The sequence below is a fragment of the Equus asinus genome, chromosome 8, assembly GCF_041296235.1.
Source record: "Equus asinus isolate D_3611 breed Donkey chromosome 8, EquAss-T2T_v2, whole genome shotgun sequence".
Classification (NCBI taxonomy): Eukaryota; Metazoa; Chordata; class Mammalia; order Perissodactyla; family Equidae; genus Equus; species Equus asinus.
The window spans coordinates 98481884-98503153 of NC_091797.1; the positions used below are offsets into that span (position 1 = coordinate 98481884).

At 56.2% G+C, this 21270-nt stretch overlaps 1 protein-coding gene across 6 annotated transcripts in view; it reads left to right on the forward strand.

The window, feature by feature from the left end:
* CABIN1 (calcineurin binding protein 1) overlaps window positions 1–21270 on the forward strand; it is a 149501-nt gene that overhangs the window by 88030 nt on the left and 40201 nt on the right. For all 6 annotated transcript variants that reach the window (XM_014866265.3, XM_070516530.1, XM_070516531.1 and 3 more), the window contains 2 exons: window positions 1505–1836; window positions 13395–13508. In XM_014866265.3, coding sequence (XP_014721751.2) covers window positions 1505–1836; window positions 13395–13508 — 446 coding nt within the window. The remainder of the gene's footprint in view (window positions 1–1504; window positions 1837–13394; window positions 13509–21270) is intronic.

Here is a 21270-nt window from a genome sequence, read left to right on the forward strand (position 1 = left end):
GGGGCTGTGACTAGGGCTGTGAGTGGGTGCATGTGGGACCTAGGCAGTTTCCTGAGCTCCGTAGTTTCAAGATCAGATATGACCTGTCACTCAGTCATTCAGTCAGCTTCAAATGGCAGGTGGGGCTGGGCTCTGGGTAACAAGGGAGAAGGAGACACTTATGGGCATAAATAAATGCAGTAGGATCGGTGACCCCAGACAGGTGGGCACAGGAGGCACTCTGCAGACACCACCCTAGGGCTGGGCAGGGGGTCGGGGGGAGGTGGCCCTGAAAGAGGAAGTGATGCTGAGTAGAGTCCTGAGAGATGAGAGCAAGTGGGCGAGGCAGGGGAGGGAGGAGGGCAGAGAGTGCGTCCAGGAGAAGAAGCGACAGCAGAGAGGCAGGAACACAGAGTGAGATATTCCAAGTGTCTGCTCGCAGGGTGTGAGGCCAGGAGGGGAGCTGGAGGGATGGCAGGTGGCCTCATGTGCCCTGCTCAGGAGCTTGGCTTTGTCTTGGCAGCCGAGGGGGTCACAAGGAGTGACTGCTCAGATTCTTTCCTTGCAAGAAGAGTGAGGGTGGGCAAGCTTGACACGCACCTGACATCTGCACAGTTTGGCTTGGTCTTGGCAGAAGGGGACCTTGGGGCCTTAGTCCTTGCCCACTCTGCATGCCCACAGGCCCCTCTTCTCCTGCCTGCTGCTACAGCAGGGAAAGGGCAGTAACAGACTCAGCCCACAGTGACCGACAGGCTTCAGAGTTGGTGCCAGGCTGCTTCTCTGGCATCCTCCAGACAGGCTGTGCCAAACTCCTGGGTGCCCAAGGGGCCACCTTGCCCTTGACACTTGCTGCCACCCACTCCTTCCATCCCTCCTTCCCGGGCCAGACAGTCTCATTCTGCAGCCCCTGCTGTCCAGCCCAGGCTCTCCTGTGCTGTCTGCCCTGCCATCCCTGGTGGAGCAGGCCTGGATGTTGAGGTGCTGAGCTCACATCAGGTCAGGGCTGGTGTGGGCGCTCGTGGTTCATACGAGGCAACAGCTCTGGAGGAGTGTTGGGCGGGCTGTGGGCTGAAGGCTGAACAGTGGAGCAGGTGCAGCCCCGTGTTCACCCTTTCCCAGCTGTTCGAGCCCATGGTGGTGGCAGCCACACCTGCCTTCTGTGGGCTGCTTTTCCATGTACCTACACAGGCCCAAGAGGCAGGACAGCCCTGTGCCACCATTCAGAGGGGGACCCAGAGCCCAGCTTGTAACCCCTGCTCTCTGCAGCCTCAGGGCTCCTCCGCTGCGTGCCAGCTGGGACATCCTGTTGAGACTGGGGGGCCGTCGAGGCCTCAGTCAGTGGAGGCAGAGCCAGCTCCAGGCCCTGTGCCTCCCACTGCTAGGTTGGTTGGGTTGAGCACCCATCCAGCAAGGGCATGGACCCAGCTGTGCCAGTCACCTCACTGAGGTGCCTCTATCGCTGGTGGTAGGCTGCTGCAGGGAGACAGCCTAAAACTGACTTTCTTTTCCTTCTTCTCAACTGTAGGAAAGACTGAGGAGTCCTTGGAGAGCACAGAAGGTTTCCGAGCCACAGAGCAAGGCGGCCAGAAGCCTGCTACAGACCCCCCAGCCTCTGCGTGTATCCCCGTCAAACCCCCAGCGTCTGCACCCACCCTGTGGGATGGGAAGAAGAGAGGGGAACCCCCGGGGGAGCCAGCAGCCTTCCCCCAAGGGCTGCCGGCCGGTGCAGAGGAGCAGCGCCAGTTCCTCACAGAGCAGTGCATTGCCTCCTTCCGCCTGTGCCTCAGCCGCTTCCCCCAGCACTACAAGAGCCTCTACCGGCTGGCCTTCCTCTACACCTACAGCAAGACCCACCGGGTGAGTGGCCGTAGGCCTCACAGCTCAGTACAGGGCATTTAGCTTGCCAGGGCCCACAGGTGTCTTCAAGGGTGGTGGGCAAAACAAACATAGATTGGAGCTGCTAAAGGTCTTGGGTGGCAGCGTTTGGGAGGGATGGGAGAGGAGAGATGCAGGAGGCAGGGTTGGTACAAAGAATGGTCCACCCTTCCAGGTGAGAGGTCAGGGCAGCAGGTCACAGCTAGGCATCTGGGGAAGAGCAGGTGTGGGAGCTGCTCCTGCAGCAGGAATCACAGGCTTGGGTACTAGATGTGGGTGAAGGATGAGAGCCAACAGGTTCATCAGCTCTCGCCTGTGAGGACCTGTGCAGTGACTCTCACTCCACTGTCGGACTCCGTCACCCCTGGTGCTTACTGTCATCCTTAGCCCCAGCATGTACATCCACCAGATTCCAGAAGGCCCCCTCCTCTCTGTCCCAGGGCCTTGCTTGGCCTAGGCCCCATTTGCTCTGGCTGCATCTTGCAGAGGCCTCCTTGCCATCACCCTGCTCCTGGACTTGCCCCTCTGGAGCAGCTGCCAGAACCATCTTGACAGCCTCTGCTGCATGGGGGTTGGGTGCTGACAGCCTCCTCTAGCTCTTTTTGGAAAGCACATGATGTAGCAATTCTTAACAGCTGTGCCCTGGGCTTAAATGCTCCCAGGGGCTTCCCAACCAGACTTCTGCTGGCAGTTAGCATTTGCAGAGGGAGTGTGGCATACTGTGCCTTCTCTCACTCACCCAGGAGGCACTGGGGAGACACTGCCCCTGACCGTGGCGCCTGCTCCCATGGAGCTACATTCTAACGGGCAGACAGATTAAGAAATGTGCAAATGAGCAAATAAAGCAAGTCCCATTATGACAGGTCCTACAGAGACGATAAGGGGGTGTGCACAGGGGTGAGGGGTGCCACTGGGCTCTGCGAAGGCACTCATTTATGCTAAGACCTGTAGGGTGGCCATGGATGGAGTAGGGGGTAGTGGTGGGCTGGAGGAGAGGGAGAGCACCCAGCCTGGGCAAGCACCCTGGGCATGTGGTGGTTTTGGGCAAGCAACCCTGGTCTAGTTGGGGGCCATTGAGGACCAGGATAGGGGGACAAGCAGGGGCAGCCTTTGGAGTCTGGCTGTGGTCTCTGCTTTTATCCGGCTCTCCTACTCAGTGAGGTCCAGGCTGAGAAACTTCCTCCTCCTGGAGGCCCCCTGCTGGCCCCCCTCACCACCCTCTGTGAGAAGTTTGAAGAACCAGGAAGGACAGTTTGCCAGAGAGACAGACCCTGGCTTGACATTGGTTATGTGACAGGAAGCTGTTACTTGACAGAGTTCTGTTTGGGGACAAGGCACAGGTAAGTGTCCTGTCACAGTAGTGACTGTCCAGCACACTCATGTGGCTTGGTTGATTTTCTCAGAGCAGAGCAGGTGAAGCTGCTGGTGTCGGCAGGCCTTGGAAGGGAGTGGGTCTTGTCTGGGTCCGGGGCTTCATCTCTGCTGCAAGGCGTCTGGCTTTCCCAGCTGCCACTGTCCATCGTTGCTGCTGGCGGCATGCCCGAGCCTGGCTTGCCCACTGCCCAGCCTGCACTTCACAGTGGACCTTACCTTCGGTGCCCTGGACTTTCTGAACCCAGGTAGACCTGGGTTTTAATAAACCGCCCTCTGTAGCAGTCTTTGGGGGCCTGATGGCTGATGCCTCCATCCCGTCCCCTACCGTGCTCCAGTGCTGCTTTGGGAAGTTTCCTCCCTTCTTCTTTCAGGAGCAGCAGAGCCCAGTGCAGGAGCTCTCACGAGTCTTGGTGGAGTTGATGCTAGCAACCATCATCCAAACCACCCCCACCTTAGGCCCCCCCCGACTTCAGATGCTCCCCCAAGTAGCCATGCAGCCCCTACCAGGTCAGCTCTGAGCAGGACTCGGGGTTTCCTGTGCTGAACTCAAACCTCCAGCATGCAGGTTGCCTTCTCCAGAAGTTGACGCTGAGACAGAATTTGGGGTACAAAATGCGATGAGGGATCAGCCCCTGTGGAAGGGAGAGGGAAGACGCAGGGTTGAGAGAATTGGTCTGCGATACCAGGCCCCACAGAGCCCCCGGCGCCCAGCCTCCGCCTCCCCATTAAGTGGCTTTATTCTGAGCACAGGGGAGCCGGTGCATGTAAAGGGCTCCATGCAGCACCAGGCACAGGCTGCTATTATCAAAACCTGTCCCCTCCCTGGGTGAATTTTTTTAAAGTGGAAAACAGTATTTATGTCAAAATTAAAGAAAAACTGGGGAGGGAGGATATCCCCAGTTCTGCCACCCTAAAACAAAAGCCATGTGGTATGTGGATTTCTTCCCAGCTCTTGTGTACATGCGCTGTTGACTGTTACTTCTGAGGCACCAGGTGCTTCCATGTCTAGGAGATAGAGATCATGTCCTTTCTACTTTACATCTGGACACCTGGCTCAGGGTCACACAGGGATGAGTGACAGCCTCATGTCAGCTTATGCTGCCTCACCCAGGCCCATTCGCTCCACTGCCCCACACACACCTTTAGAGTTTTCGTGCTCACAGTTTGCCATTTAGCTCTTTCCCTGAATGCCCCCCAGGCCCTTTTGGTTACTCTGTGATGGCCCATGGGGTGGGTGGACCCTGGCTGACCCAGCCATCCCTGGTAGCGGGGACAAAGGCTGCCTTGGCTGGACGTCAGTGTTCCCAGAAAACAGCCCACAGCCGCCACGCTCCATCTGTTGGTTCTCCTGTTAGCTGCATTCCCAGGTTGGGTTCCTTGGTTTTCTGAAATGGAATCCTGGTCTTGATTCTGAGAGAGACCCTCTTCTTATGCAGCAGCTGTGTGTGGGTGCCTGATGTGCCTCAGGCACTCTCCAGGCCACTGTGCACCCTAAGCCCTGACTGCCCCACTGAACTGAATGCTGCGCCAGCTCTTTTGCTTTATTCAGAGACCTTTGCTGAGCAGCAGTTGCTACCCCACCTTGAATGGCAGTTTGTTAACACCTCCACTGAGCCTGGTTAACGCCCACGCTGCCTGGGGTGTGCCACCGTCCTAGGGGCTAGCGTGGTTCTGCCCAGGCCCCCGGTGTCAGCTTGTCCACAGATCTAGGGGACACAATGAGTGCTCTCAATGACTAGTGGAACCATTAAGTGACAATCAGGGACTGCTTTTCTTTTTTTTTTTTTAAAGATCGGCACCTGAGCTAACAACTGTTGCCAATCTTTTTTTTTTTTCCCTGCTTTTTCTCCCCAAATCCCCCCAGTACATAGTTGTGTATTTTTTTCTAGTTGTGGGTCCTTCTAGTTGTGGCATGTGGGATGCTGCCTCAGCATGGCCTGACAAGCAGTGTCATGTCCATGCCCAGGATCCAAATCAGTGAAACCCCAGGCTGCTGAAGCGGAACGCACGAACTTAACCACTTGGCCACAGGGCCAACCCCAGGGACTGCTTTTCAAACACAGCTTAACAAACACTTCCTGCTGTGTATGTTTAACAGCAGCACATTTCTTCATAGAGTTCGCCTGTGGGCTTGGCAGTGGCATTTTCCTCTTGCCATCTCCTGCCTCACTGGCTGGCCAGAGCGTCCATCATCCACATCTTCAGAGAGACCCCAGGGGCTATGCAGGTTGACTCCAGAGCCATCTGGTCTTTCACAAATGCCCCCAAATGAGGCTCTGCTTGTTCAGAGCCCGCCCAGGCCTCTCTGCAAAGAAACTGCCTTCAGGGCACAGGGTGCTACTTGCTTAGCTGCTGGCAGCAGGATGGGGAGTGACTGTGGGCTCTGAAGCCTGCCTCACCTGGGCTCTGCATGGGAACTCTAGTAGCTCAGGGCTCTTTTCTTCTGATGATCCCACAGAATTACTGTGATGACGAGGAGAGAGAGAGGGTGCCAGGCAGTGCTCCGCACACCAGGCACCAGCCCTCAGCCTACAGTCCTTCTCTCCCCTCTCACCTCCAGTTGGGCTTCTCCCCAGGACCAGGGCACATTTCCTTAGTGTCAGCATTTCCCATGGGTCCTAGCCCTTCTACCAGGTCTTCTCAGGTCTGAGTCTGCCCTTGACAGACTCTTGACGCCTTCCTAAGGCTGCCCTCTTGCTCAGTGTTGGCTTTGCTGCACCCAGACTGACCCCTGGGCCCCCCAAGGCAAGCCTCCTGCTGGCCTACACAGAGAGCCAGGGTGTCTGAGGAAGCAGTGCTCCCTAACGCTCTCCACACCCTTGACAGGGAAGATGATGTCTGCTGATGGCCACAAGGGCCCTCAGTCTAGCTGTTAGATGACTTACAATCTCTGAAATCACAGTCTTCACTAGGATTTTAAGTGCTGGACTATCAGTCCATGGTCATAAAAACCTGGCTTCTTGGAGCTAGCTCTGTGGCATAGTGGTTAAAGTTCAGCACACTCCACTTCAGCGATATGGGTTTGCAGGTTCAGATCCCAGGCACAGACCTACACCACTCGTCAGCCACGCTGTGGTGGCACCCAGCATATAAAGTGGAGGAAGATTGGCACAGATGTTAGCTCAGGGCTAATCTTCCTCAGCAAAAAAAAAAAAAAACCCTGGCTCCTTGAGCCCATGTGGGCAGCCTAGGCGAGAGACCACATGGTGTTGAGACACCTCTCATCATGAGGGTTCTGGTTTCATCATGGGATCCAGGGAAAAGGCTGAGGTGTGGATGCCCTGCCCTGACCCCCCCAAACCACTGCCTCTGGCTCAGCTGGGGAACTGAGCCCCCACCTCCTGCTGCAGGAAGTCTGGGACAGAGTGGGTTATAAGATGGTTCCTGGAGCCAAACAGTCTGGAAAAAGAACAACCTTGGAAGATTCACACTTCCCAATTTCAAAACCTACTGCAAATCTACAGTAATCAAACAGTGTGGGATATTATTCAGCCTTAAGAAAGGAGGAAATTCTGACACGTGCTTCAGCATGGATGCACCTTGAGGACATTCTGCTAAATGAGATAAGCCAGTCACTAAAAGACAAATACTGTTGGAGAGTATCTAAAATCGCCAGAGTCCTGGAGACAGAAAATACACTGGTGGTTGTGAGGGCTGGGGAAGGGAGAAGTGAAGAGTTGTTTAATAGGTAGAGTTGCAGTTTTATGAGATGAAAAAGTTCTGGAGATCTGTTGCACAACGGTGTGAATACACTTAACACTGCTGAAGTGTACACTTAAAAATGGTTAAGACGGTAAGTTTTATGTTGTGTGTTTTGTACCACAATTAAAAATAAAAAATAAGCAGTGTGGTACTGGCCTAAGGATAAACATATAGATCAGTGGAATAGAACTGGGAGTCCAGAAATAAACGCATACGTTTGTGGTCAGTTGATTTCCAATAAGGAGGCCAAGATACTTGAGCGGTGTAGGGAAAGTCTTCTCAACAAATGGACCTGGGATAACTAGATAGCCACACACAAAAGAAAGAGGTTGGACCCTGTCTCATACCATATACAACAATTAACTCAAAATGGATCAAAGAGAGCCAGCCCTGTGGCCTAGTGCTTAAGTTCAGTACACTCTGCCTTGGCAGCCTGGGTTCAGTTCCTGGGTGCAGACCTATACCACTTGTTGGCCATGCTGTGGCAGGGACCCACATACAAAATAGAGGAAGATTGGCAGCAGATGTTAGCTCAGGGCGAATCTTCCTCAGGAAAAATAAAAAGGTTCAAAGACCTAAATTTCAGAACTAAAACCATAAGACACTTGAAAGAAAACATGTAAATCTTCATAACATCGAATTAGGCAATAGTCTTTTAGATATGACACCACAAGCACAGGTGACCAAATAAATAAGTAAGTAAACTGGACACCATCAAAATTAAAAACCTTTGTAATTCAAAAGACACTATCAAAGTGAAAAGACAATCCACAGAATGGGAGAAATACTTACAAATCGTGTATCTGATAAGGGACTTGTATCTAAAATATAGAAAGAACTCTTACAATTCAATAACTAAAAGACAACCCAATTTTAAAATGGGCAAAGGCTCCAAATTGATATTTCTGCAAAGAAGCTATATAAATGGCCAGTAAGCACAGGAAAAGATGCTCAGCACCACTATCTGTCAGGGAAATGCGACTTCAAACCACGTTGAGATACCACTTCATACCCAGTAGGACAGCTAGAATCACAAAGACTTCAGTCTCTCCCCAGGGGCGCCTGGTGGTGCCAGGCCTGGAGGTGCGAGAGAGGCCATCGCCTGTTGCAGTCCTGGGGGTGAGGGATGGGCGTACCAGGGCTGTGTGCCTGCTGCGTGGATGCTGGCGGTGCTTTCCAGAGCTTGTTCCCCCCAGGCGGGGAAACCTCTTGATTAGGTTGCTGCCTCTCCTCAAACCTGCTTTGTTTTGTGGCTGTTGCTCCATCTCAACTCCGGACGTTCTTCCCATTCTTTGCTCTCTCTGGTGCCCCCAGGTTACTCCATGTCTTAAGAGAAAGAAGCCAAGATCTCCTGCTCCAGTCTTCCCAGCACAGGAGCTCTCAAGCAGTCCCTTTTCCCTACAACTTCCTTGAATGAATTAGCCCCAAGGCAACAGTTCTGTCCCCAACACTCCCACCAGCAGCCCCCTGGGCTCCCCTCATCCCCTCCCTGTGCTGTCCTCACCTTCCTGCCCCTGTGCCTCAAACTGTCCCCTCCACCTGACAGGCCACTCATTTTCTGCAACTTCAAAATCTGCCCATCTTCCTTTCATTCTTTCCCTAAATATCTGTCACATCCCGTCTGGGGACCCCATGCTGGTCTGGCCTCTGAGGAGCCAGCGGTGAAGTCAGATGGTGTCTCTGCCCTCATGGGGCTGACGGACAGGTGGGGCAAACAGCAAAGCCGTCGGTGAATCAGTGAAAGAGGCTGTTTGAAGTGGCGGTGGGGCTATAGAGACAGTACTGGGGGGCCTGTTGGAGGTGGGGTGAGATGGCACCCCGCTGATAGACAGGGATCAACATGGGGCAGAGGCAAGTGTGGCTGGAGGGCCAGGCATGAGGGGAGAGGGGAGGAGACAAGCTGATGTGTGCAGGTAGACTGAGGTGTGGAGCTGGCCCTCCCTCTGAGTGCCATGAGGCCTTTAAGCAAAGGAGTTAGATGGGTCCCTCTGCCTATGCCAGGACAGGGCTGTTCAGGCGACAGGTGGTGGAAGACATCGAGGTGCCGCGTGCTTCTGGGATTTCCCCCACCCCTCCTCAGGAGCCCTCCGCCCTTCATCTGCCCCTTTAGGGTGTTTCATGCATTCTGTGCTCTGTCGGTTGACATCTGGGCACAAGCCTCGGGGGACCCATGGATCCCAAGAAGGTCGGTGCCGGTATCTGGCAAGCAGGCTCCCTGGCGGTCCTCCCATTCCTAGAGACGTCGGTGAGCAAGAGGCTGGGCCAGGGGCTTGGTGACAGGTTGCAGGAGGCCTGAGAGAAGACTGCCCAGGAGCTGCTCCTGGTGGGCAGCACATAGCACGAGCCCAGGCAGATTTGTAAAGTGATTTGCTCACCCTGTGGGGGGCAGGGGAAGAGCCCAGGCCTAGGTGTTCCTCTGGCCTGGATCAGAGTGCAAGACTGGCTCTGCCACTGCCTGGCTCTGGAACCTTGGGCCAGCTCTTGAACCTCACTGAGCCTCAGTTTCCTTGTTGGTAAGCTGGCGATTACGTGGGATGAGGAGTTGCAGCGCTGTGCTCAGCCCAGGTGGCATCCTGTCTCCTCGTCTCAGCGTACCATGGAGCTTCAGGGCAGACTCTGTGGTGCAGGTACGCCCCTTGTAGAGGCCCAGCAGGGGCCCAACTCAGTCTGCCCCACCCCTCCCCCCAACAGCCTGGCACCCGTCAGTTCCCCAGGCGGGTTTCCTTGTCCCTGGCAGCCCCCGTCGGGGCCTCAGACATGAATTCGCTGAGGTCGCCATGAGCTGTCTGTACACTCGTGCCTTAGCCATCGATCGGCTCGCTCTGTGGCAGGCCTAGGAGATGACGGTTGGGGAGCCTTGCTCTCTGCCGGTGTGCAGCAGCGGGTCTGCAGGAGGCTAATTCACAGTCCTTGTTGGCTTCAGCAGGCCAGTGCTTTCTGCACTCTTCTCAAGGGCTGGGTGTCAGGTCTCTAAGGGCCCTGGGCATCTCCCACAGCCTCCTCCCTGGTCCTCCATGCTCTGCCCAACCTTCCGGGCGAGAAGGGCCCTGTGTGCTGGGGTCATTGGAGAAGCTGCAGGGTGGTGGCAGACACAGAAGCCATAGAGGGATGTGCATTCCTGTCCCCACAGCCTTGGGGGCTGGAACAAGGCACCTGGCTCAGGGAAGCAGGGTCTCCCACTCTCTGCCCTGGCCTCGGCACTACTCTCTTGTTTGTCCCCAGCTACTTGGAAGTCTTTGTTGGCTTTATTTTCTCGATGTTCTTATGAAAATGGTGGCCACCATGGAGATGCTTCTTCAAGCCTTGTTTTCCCCATGCCCCGCCCCCACAAACCACTGCTACTTAAAGAGGTCACCCAGACACTTCCCCCAGAAGAGGCTTTAGGGTCACGGCTCTGGGGTAGCTTCTCTGAGGCAGCCTGTGCAGTACAGGTCAAGCCTGTGCCCTGGGTCTCCCAGGGTCACTCAGCTGGAGAAGTTGGCCTGGGGCCAGAGAGGAGGGAAGGGCATCCACAGACTCAGATCCCTGGGTGGCCCCTCAGCCTGTGGTCAGAGCAGGTCCTCCCCTGCCTCGCAGCCTCCTGGCTCCCCACTGGCCTTGCAGGCAGCCACATTTGGGCTCCCCACTGCCTCGGCTGGGGCCTGTCTGCCCTACCTGTCTGGCCTCTTGCCTCAGTGAGTCCTCCAGCCCCGTGCAAACCACAGCTCAGGTGTCACTTCCTCTGGAAGCCTCCTCAGCCTCCTCAGGCTGGACTTGAGGTGGGTCTCCTTTGTGCCTTGCCTCCATGGTCATGGTCAGATGAGCTCACCTGTCATATTTGAAGTGTAGGTAGTGGTCACCTGTCCCATACCCCCTCCTCTCAGGGTCCACTCGTGGCTGATTAGACCGACAGTGGACTCGTGCTTGGGCTGAGCCTCTCAGATCTCCCTCAGGAGAGGCTTTGAACCAAGTGGCACTAAGACCAAGGGGTCATGGCCTAAGCACTGACGCAGATCGTGAACCTCTCTCCTGGGCTTCCTGAGCTGCCGCCCTGCCTGCCTGAGGCCTGAGGCTTGACCTTCTCTTAAGATCCCCTGAGTCCCAGGGCACCGAGGAGCCAGCTTGAGCTAACCTGAGTTGGATTTATTCCTTGTAATGAAGTGCGCCCACCCCACCCTGTTTCCCCTCTCTGCACTCAATTTCTCTTTGGCCGACCCTCCCTCCCCTGGTCTGCTGTGGAGCAGGGGTGTGTGGAAAAGGGCAGGCAGGCACCAGAAAGCCTCGGGCCAGGACTTGTAACTGGCTCAGGAGGCTTCCTCATGGACTGGTCTGGGAGGCGGGCTCCCTGAGCCAGACTGCTGGACACTGCTGGGGCATGTGGATGTGAACTGCAAGTTGAGCGCCCTGGTGCGTTGGAGCTCGAAAGTTGAGGGCTGGGGCTGGATAGTTGCTCTTTTTGAGTGAGGAGTAGAGTAGCCCCTGTGCTCCTGATTACGGGAGCCTGCTCGAGATCTGAGACTCTTTCTGTCCAGGTAGCCCCTTTCTGCCCACTTCTGCCTCTCCCCAGGTTGGGACAAACAGGGGCGCCTTGGCTAGCAGGAAGCCTCGTTGCTCACCCAGAACTGCTGCAGCATCAGTCCCAAGGCCCTGGAAAGGCCTGTGAGTCCTGGAGCAAAAATGTCTTAGCACACTGCAGCTGCCACTCCCTCATAGCCGCTGAGCCTCGGCAAGAGCAGCCCCCCACAGCCCTTGGCACGATTCCTACCCCGACTCCCCTTGCTCTTTCAGTTGGAGTCTATAAGAAAGGCAGTCCCGATCTGCTGTGGATCTCAGCAGGTCAATGTGTTGGACTCTGAGTAAGAAATTAAGCCTCCTGAGTCAGGCTAAAGCAGTCAGCCACACAGAGGACTCTGGACGGCATGTGCCCTCTCATCCAGCTGTGGCTGTCCCTGCTCTCCTGGTGTGCTGCGGCACCCATGGCCGTCTAGCCCCCGGCCTATGTGGAGCCTGCGTAGAGCAGGCCAGGCTGTAGCCCTGCTGGGCAACTTTACAGGGCCTCAGCCTTGGGCCGCTCTCAGAGCCAGGCCATGCCCCTGTAGAAAATGAGCCTTGGAGTCAATGTTAGGCTTAATCTTCCAGGCTTCCCCTAGGAGATGCATCTCTCCCTCGGCCTTCCATGGAAGATCCAGCTTTGTCTGCTGTGGCTGTGTCATCTGGGAGATGTGTGCTTGAAACCGCACCTGTCCCTGTCCCAGAGGGATCTTCATTTCTGTGTGCCCTACTGCCACTCGGCTGCAGGGTCCTGCCTGGTGCTGGATGCACAGCAGCCCTCTGGGGCGTGTCCCTCTGTGCAGTGGTGGGAGCAGAGGCTCAGAGGCAGACCAGTGGGAGGCCCCAGCCACCAAGCCAGGGAGCTGGGGTTTGCACTTTTGCCTGAAGTTGCAACAAGGGGAACTATTTCATAAGTTCAGCCTGACTGGTAGTGAGCAGAATGGGAGCAGGTGGGACAGGCTTGCAAGGATGAGAAGTGAGAGGGCGTTCACAGCAATTGGGATGTGAGGTGATGAAGGCCTGTCTCCCTGGAGCAAGGAAGTGAGGGGGAGGGTGGGCATTGTTGGAAAGATGAGGGTCTGGCATTGTGCAGTCCCCAGTTCCAGTCCCAGCTCTGCCCCCTGCTGGCCTCCCGTGTAGGATAGCACTAAGGCGGGGTGAGATACTGCATGCGGGGTGCTTAGCACTGGTCCTGGCCATGGGAACCACTGTGGTGAAGACCTGAGGGGAAGCTGGCTGGCCAGGCAGCTGGTAGGGAAGGGCTGCTCCCTGGGTCAGTGAGAAGGCCCCAGAGAAGGCCAAGGCAGCCAAGCCCATGCCCAGCCTCTCAACCTGCCTCCCGGCCCCACCTGGGCTAGCAGGCTCTTGTTCCCACCTGCCAGGCCCCCAGGCCTGGGTTCCACCAAGAGGCATCATTGCCCAGAGAGCATTGGCCTGAACACTGTGGACAGAGCTCCCTCTACCCCCAAGCACGTGAGCCGCTAGCATTCTGCAGGGCCTCCCTTCTACCAAGCCTGAGGCCACTGTGTCACTGGCTGTGATAAGGAGCACTGCTGATGTCGCGACAAGTCATAGCTGACCGTTTGGGCCAGTGGAGGTCCCCCTGACAAAAGACAGGGCGCTGGGTCCATGCAGCAGCTTTGCAAGCTTGGTCAGGGTAAGGGGTCCCTGTTTGTGCCCTCTTCAGGCAGTCTGAGGCCACGCTTTCCTGTCAGCTGTGCTAGGTGAGAAATCAGTTCTGGAAATGTACCCCACAGCCCGGTGATCAGAGCCGGCTGCCAGAGCTGCCCAGAGCTGCGGGATGGATGTCTGCAGGAGCTACTGCTCATCACCGTTTTGCCACTGCAGCCAGGAAGGAGGGGACTGCCTCCCTTCCCCGTGGGTGCCGTGAGCTGCCCACACACTCACTTCCAACCTACTTCTTGTTTCCCCAGAACCTCCAGTGGGCCCGCGACGTGTTGCTAGGCAGCAGTATCCCTTGGCAACAGCTGCAGCACATGCCGGCACAGGGGCTCTTCTGCGAGAGGAACAAGACCAATTTCTTTAACGTGAGTACTTTGCCTTGTTGATTTCTGAGGCTGCTTGCCGCCACTGCTTTTCACTGAAGGCGTGCGATGTGCGCATGGACCCCCTGGGTGGGCGTTCCCAGGACCACGGGTTTGCAGCATCCCCACAGGGCAAGCATGGTGGCGCAGTTGAGTGTGCGCCAGACTTGGGGGTCGGGCCATGCTTGCCAAGTGACTTCTGGCAAGTCGCTGCCCTCTTTGGGCACCAGTTTGCCCATCTGTGGGGAGAGGCATGGACAAGCTCAGTGCATTCTGTGGAGCCCCAGGTATTGTGGGGCCACAGCAGGCAGTGGTGAGGGGCTCTGGGTCCACAACCCCGCTTTCCCTGGAGTGGCTCTGCATGCTGGTCTTGGGTACCTGGAGATTCTGATCGGAGCTGGATCTACTGCTTAAAAAGCAAATTTGGCCACTGCTGGGCTTGAGGTGCTCTTCTAGCCCTGACATTCCATGCCGGGTGGAAACCCACTGCTTGAGCCGGACATGGCCCATCACCAAGGCCCATCTGCCTCCTGTCCCTGAGGCCCTCAAGGGCCCACATCTGTCCCTCCTGGCCCCTCCGCCCATGCCCAGGCCTCCCTCATTCACTCTGCCCTGTACAGAGACAGCTGCTGCTCACTCCACTCCACCTCCAAGTCCTCACCCATCCTCTGCCCCCCCTCCCAGCATGGCCGGCTCACAGCTAGCTGGCTTCAGCAAGTCACACAGACCCTCTGAGCTTTGATTTCTTCTGTATTTTCTCTGATTCCCTGTACGTGTAGGGAAACTGAAGGGCAGGATTGGCCTGGACAGGAGCCAAGGAGGGCAGGTCTTGGGTCTGGAGGAGTGTGGCAGAGGCTGGTTCTTGAGGCACGTGGGCAGGGTGAGGTCCCCAGAGAGAGCCGGCCAGGTGGCAGGGTGACTGGACCCATAGTTCTTCTCCTCTCCCAGGCTGTGACCTTCTGGGGACCAAGCAGGGGTTCTGGATCCTGGGTATTTCTCTGTGGGTATTTCATGGACAAGTAGGAGATGTAATCTGTAATGAGTCTGCATGATACCAAGGGGTTTGCATTGAAAGAGAAGCTCCCAGACACCCACTTACCTGTAGCAGCTGCTGTTCCTCATCCTGCATGTGTCCTTCCAGAGGGTTTCTGCCCATTGAAAAGTCAGCACACAGAGATGTACCCAAAGGACAAAGGACACATGGTTCTGCCCCTTGTTTTTTTTTTTTTTACATAAGAGTATATCTTAGAGAATGTTTTAGGACTTGCTTGTTCTTTTTAATAGCTGCATAGTACTCCCAACATATGGATGTGTTACGATTTTCATACCCATCCCCTATTGATGGGCATTTAGATTGTTTCCAGTCTTTTGTTATTACAAACAACACTCTGTAAATACATCTTTGCACATATGTGGGAATCCATTCATAGGGTGAGATCCTAGAGACAATTCCCAGGTCAAAGGGTTTGTGATGCCTTTAAAGGTTTAGTAGATACTACCCTCCAAAGATCAGCCCACACTCCCAACCTCAGCCCTTATTTTTTCAGACCTCATCAGCACTCTGTATTATTGAGCTGTTTCATCTTTGCTTTTCAGTAGGTGAAAAATGTCATTGTGTTTCATTCCTTATGAGTGAGATTGATCATGACATCAGGTTAGCAGTTTTAATTTCTTCTTCTGTGCAGTTTCTACTCATGTTCATTTTCCTATTTGATTATTGGTTCCTTTCTTATTGATTTATAAGAACTCTTTGTATACTAATGAAATGGGCCCTTTCTTAGTGCTTTGCAAACCTTTTTTTTGACGTTGCTAAATCAAAGTTAGAGCCGGGCAAGCAGCTTAGTTTCCCTGAGCTCCTGGGCTACTTTTCTTGTAAAATGGGCTCCTATTACCTGCCTTGAAGAGTAATTGTAGGGATCAAGTTAGATAATGGGGTAATGTCCCTAACTCGGGATCTGGCATATGATAGGAGCTCAGGAAGACAGTTTCCCTCCCAATCCCCTCTGCCAGTGTTGGTGCTTTTCCCTTACAGACCGTGCAGTGATGCTGGCAGGAGAGACCCAGCCCCCTGTTCTTCCCCTGGGGGAAGCACCCAGCCTTCCTAGTGAGGAAGTTTAGGAGACTGGCAGCCCAGATGTCTGCTCCCCGCTGAGTACATCCAAGCTGTTGGCTGGGTGCTCCAGGCCCCTTCCTCGCTGGGCTTCCTCCCTGCAGCTCTTCCTGTGGTTTCCGGGACCTTCCAGAAAATGACCTGCAGAAAGGCAGTCAGGCTGTACATGTGGGAGGAAAGCCGCAGAGCCCTGGGTGGGCCTGGCACATGGGCACTGCCTCCCTGAAGCCGGAGGCCCTGCAGATACCGGCCACCCCAGGCTGGACAGGATGTTTTGGGTGGTTCTGCCTCTTCTGGGGCAGCTGTTTGTCCATCGGTGCTTCCCAGTGACCCCCTGCTTTTATCATCCTCAGGGCCCTCTCCCAGCCCACGTCCTGGCCACCTCTGCTTTCTCAACTTCTGTCTTTGGAGATGGGTTGGGGTTTCTGATGCTCCTTGAGCCCAAAAGGTTAACCTCTAGGCAGAGGACAGACACACTCACACCCCCATTTACAAAATACCCAAGGGACAGATGTCCCCAGCTGGTTGGTGACAGCATGGCCGTTGCCGAGCCCACCCCTCCCTGTCTTCCCCGCTGCTGCAGGTGGACCCTCAGGGTGGACACCTCCTCCGGCCGTGCCTTGCACTCAGCGCATCAGGAAGTGCTGACCTGCATGCTCTCAACACGTGAGCCTGTCCCCCCGATTCTACCAAGTGTGTGGAGATCGCTTCCTCCAATGTGTGTGGAGGAGCATTTAGGGCAGCCTTGGCTGACGGCTGGGATGGGGCTGTGTCTCTAATGGCACGGGCTGTCCTATCTCTGACAGATTGCCATGAGCAGGCTGGCACTTCTCCCATCTGGTGTGCACTGGGGTTTACTGCCTTGGCCTGGGAGTAGTGGGACTGGCCCTTGTGAGGAGGTACAGGGAGGGCGAGGGCAGGGTCATCAGGCACCCTGACTGCCATCCCTCTAAGCCCCCACTCTCTTGGGCCGCCCACCCTTGGTGTCACTCATGGAGCTGTTGGGGCAGCGCCACTCATCCTCAGGGCCTGGGCTATTGAACCCTTCTATTATTTTTAACATAGGTTACATAGGACCACAATGTCACTGCAGACAGTCCAGATACAAAGCAGAGCCCAGACCCCTGGTTTGTCCCCACCAGGTGCCGTGCCCTTCTCAGAGGTACTTCTCTGAGCAGACAGGCTGTTCTCTTTCCTCAGGTGTGTGTGTACAAAATCAGACAAGTTTGCCATGCAGCTTTAAGGTGTGTGTGGGGGGGGGTGCTTCTCCACACCTTGCTTTTTTCACTGACACTAGGCCTTGGAGAAGTTTCCCCATAAGAAGTGCTCTTTGCAGCTGCTCCCAGTATTGTGTCGTGCACAGGGCCACAGTCTCCTCAGGTGGGCGTAAACATGGGGCCCATCTTTGTGCTCACAAGTGGGCTGCGGTGGGCCCCCCTGTGTGTGCGTCTCTTTGCTGTTGCCTGTTCCTCTTAAAGTCCCTGGCCTGTCCCAGCCTGGTCCAGAGGAGGTGCTCACTGAGTATTTGGGGATGATTTCCATTCATGTCTTCTCCCTTAACAGATGGGCTCCCAGCACGTTCTCTTGGTCGTGGGGCCCCTGTCACAGGACACTCGAAGGCTTGCAGTAGAGCCCCACACACACGTCCCTTTGTGGGAGAGACGGGGAACCCTCAAAGAGCCCAGGTGGGCTGGAACCGGGGCCCCCACAGGTGCAGTGGGTGCAGCTCTGCCAGGAAGAGGGCAGGAGAGGGAGGCCAGAGTTGGAGGCACCCTCGGGGGAGCTCATCAAGGCTGGACCATGCCTGAGGCAGTGCAGGCTGAGCCTTCCTGGGGAGCATGACGGATGGGTGCTGAAGGGCATGTGAGTATGACCTGGAGCTCTGGTCAGCTTTCTTTCTTTCTTTCTTTTTTGGTGTGGAAGATTGGCCCTGAGCTAATATCTGTGCTTGTCTTTCTCTATTTCGTATGTGGGATGCCTGCCACAGCGTGGCTGGATAAGCGGTTCGTAGGTCCATGCCTGGGATCCAAACCTGCGAACCCTGGGCCGCCGAAGTGAAGCTCGCAAACTCAACCACTATGCCACTGGGCAAGACCCTGGTCAGCTTTCTTGACAGGACCTCCTTGCACATGGGGCCTACCTCACAGCTGGCTGGAGCCCTGCAGTGGAAGATGCATGGCGTGTAGCAGGGCCCAGCGGTGTGATTGGGCGAGCATTTGAGAGAGAGAGAAGTGAACTTGGTGCATCTCCAGTCCACCGTTGCACAACTTGACTGAGAGGGAACAGCTCCCAGCCCGCCCCTTTCCTCTGTGGAAAATCCCTGCGTGTGGGCTGTCTGCCAAGCAGGTCGGAGCTCTGGGCTGTTGCTCATGCTCCAGGGCAGGCTGGAGTCCCTGCTGAATGCCCCATTACCCCAGCCCTCTCGCACCAGACAGAAGCCTGGTCTTTGCCATGACACAGCTGGAGTTGTTAGGTGTTGTTGGTTGAGGTCCTGTGGCCCTCCCTGCCCTGGTATGGCCTGGCCCGGGCCCTGGTGCCTGTCCTTTCAGAGCATTGGGGGGGACTGGCAGAAGGCATGTGGCCAGGCCAGTCAGGGGCGGCTCCTCAAGCTGACTGTGCAGAGCTGGGGGCCCAGGGTAGACATGGAGGCTTGGGGTGGGAGGCAGTGAGGCCAGGGTTCGGCCAAGGGGTGTAGGAGCCCTCCTGAGCTAGTAGCATCCCCAAGGGGGCTGCAGAGAGAGGGAGCCAGGGAGCTATCCCTCCCTGGGCATAGGGGGCCAGAAAAGCAGGCACTGAGCACACCTTGGAAGCCAAGGGCTCTTCTCCACATGCCCAGAAGCTTCCACAGCTTCCTGTGCAGGTGTGTGCACCTCTGGGCAGGTGGGCTTGCGTGGGCTGGAGCTGGGCTCATCTGTCCAGGGTGGACTTCTCTCTCTCTTGTAGTTGATTCAGAAATGTTCCCATAGTAACCGAGCCAGAGCTGGCTCTCCCTCCTTCCCCAAAATGTTTGCTATTTTAGCAGACAGGATTTTCTCTTGTTTCAACCCAGTTTCCAGCCACCGTGAAAGAAGCAAAGGGAGCCGAGGGCCCAGCTTCCTTCATCTGAGGCTGTGTTTGAGGGAGTACAGCAGAAGTGCTGGCCTGCTGCAACGTGGCTGCCCTGCCATGGTGCCCCCTCCACAGCCACTCCCGCTCCACCTGGGGGTCTGCAGCTCAGGCAAGCAGCCTGTGGCCAGCGGCACCCAGGGGTGGGTCCCTGGGCCCCAGAATCACTGAGAAGAGCACAGACTTTGGGCTCGGGTGGACTTGGCTCCCAGCCACAATGCCTCTTACTTGGCCCCACACAGGGTACAGGGCTGACCACAGGCAAGGTGGTCACAACAGGTGGACAGGAGCCCTTGGATCACTCTTGGCACATCACGCAACTCACCCTTAAGACCACAAATCATCCTGCAGGGGGCTTTGGGGCTTATCTGTGGACACTGGTGGTGCTTCAGGAGGGTAGTGCTGGTACCAGAAGGGACATGGCTGGAGTGGGGATGCTGGGAGCTCCAGTTCTTACCTGACCAGGGCCCTTCAGAGGCTCAAGTAGGCAGTCTGAGACGGGACATGGCCATCCCTGCTTGCCACATGGTGTTCTTTCTGCACAGCCTGCCTCAGCCATTGGTGGCTGTGGGTTCAAGTCGTGCTTGCTTCTTCTTGGTCACTGCTGCATAGTGCTCTGCTGTCTGACTGTCCTATGGCTTATCTCCATGCCGTCTTCCCGGTGGATAGGTGACTTCCAATTCTTGACTAGGACAAAAATCCTGCCTTCCACGGTCACCTTCCTCTCCTGTGCGAGAGTGTCCAGGCCGAGTGCCTGGAAATGGAGGCCAGGTCACAAGCCCTCTATACTCAATGCTGCCATACGTTGCCAGGTGTCTGCAGAGCCGGGCCAGGTTCTCTCCCACTAGCCACTGCTCTGCCTCCTCCTGGCATTCAGAGCCACAGATGACTCTCATTTTGGTCCATCTGTGGTGAGCAGGGAGGCTGAGCCCCTTCCTACGCCCATGGCGACTCCCTTTGTCTGCCCAGGCTCAGGCACATGTTCCTAACTGGCAGCCGCCACACAGGCCCGGAGGTTCTGTTTGTCCTGACTCTGTGTTGCTTGAACTGATGGAAGATACAGTCAGCATGAGCTGTCTGTGTTTCTTTAAGCATTTGTGCTGTGTAGCCCCCAGCCCTGGAGCCTGAGCACTCACTGAGGGCCCTGAGGTGAGAGGAAGGGCCCCCACTGGTCGAGCAGCCAGCTGCAGGGTGGGCCACCTGCCAGAGCTGAGGGGAAGAAGGGAAAGTCTCTAAGGCCCCTGGCAACCCAACCTTCTTGGCAGAATCACTCACACCTATTCAACTCTGACTCGCTGCCAGTCGGCTGTGTGATTTTCGGGGAGTCTCCCTCCCCTGACCAGTGAGCAGTTGCCAGGTGTGGGGGGCAGCAAGCACAGCAGGCTCACCTCCCAAGCGGGGGCCTTTGCAGAGACTGGTGGGCATCCCAGCCTTTGAGCCCAGCACACGGCCTAGCCCAAGATGGTGCCCATGTACAGGCCAGGCCTCAGCCACTGCCCCTCTGCCTCGGGAGAGAGCTGGTGGTCCAGATGGAGGCTGGTGGTGCCAGGCAGGGCACAGCCTCTGGATCCTAGCACATCCAGGCACCCCCAGGTAGGGACCTCATCTAGAACAGCATTGCCATCACCCTCCCAGCACATCTCCCTGGCACATTGCCCTGCATGTGGGGCATTCCTAGTGATTGTGAATTCCTCCCACCCTTGAGAGTTCGCTGGGACAAGGTTAACTAGGAAACAGCAGCCCCAGAGCAAGGGAGAACAGATACCATCCTAGCTTCAGTGCCCAGGAGCCCAGTCCTGGCCAGGCCCTGAGGTGTGTGTCCCAGACATCGCCTCCTGTTGCAGGGCCACACTTGGCTCTTCTCTCCCACCACCCTTTCAGCTCCCGAGAGGCACCATGCCTGGTGGGCCTACAGGCAGCCCCTGCCTTGCTGGCATCCACCCCTGGGGCTGAGTCACTTTGCCTACCCCTAGATGCCCAAAGTTCAGGGCCTTTTGCAGGCTGACTCAGCGAAGACCAACGCATGATCCAGGGATGAGGTGTTGGTCCCCACCCAGTTAGTTATACCCCACACTGCCTGCAGGGTGCCCCAGTGCAGCATCTCCAGCTCTGAGTCCCACTTGCCCTCTCTAGTAAGGGCCAGGGAACATTGGGATAGGAAGGGCCCAGTTGGCAACAGACCCACACCTTTCCTGAAGTCGGTCCCATGTCACCTTGTCTCCCTCAGGACCAGTTGTGACCAGTTCACATTCCACCTCTGCTTGTCCCTCTGCCCACACCTCAAGGAGCATGTTGCCCTGCTATTAAACCCAGGCCCTGGGCTAGCTGCGTTGTCAGCAAAGTCCGGGGTCCACAGGCCAACCCACAAGGCTGGATTATTAGCCCCATTTCATGGAGGTGCCAGGAGGTAGGGTGCCTTGGCTGAAGTCCCACAACCGGTTGGTGCTGGAGGAAGGATGTGAGCCACACTCTGTCTAGTGCTGAAACCCGTGGGTGGTATCCAGCAGCCTCATGTGAGCAAGGAAGGGCAGAAAGCCAGGGACCCACTGG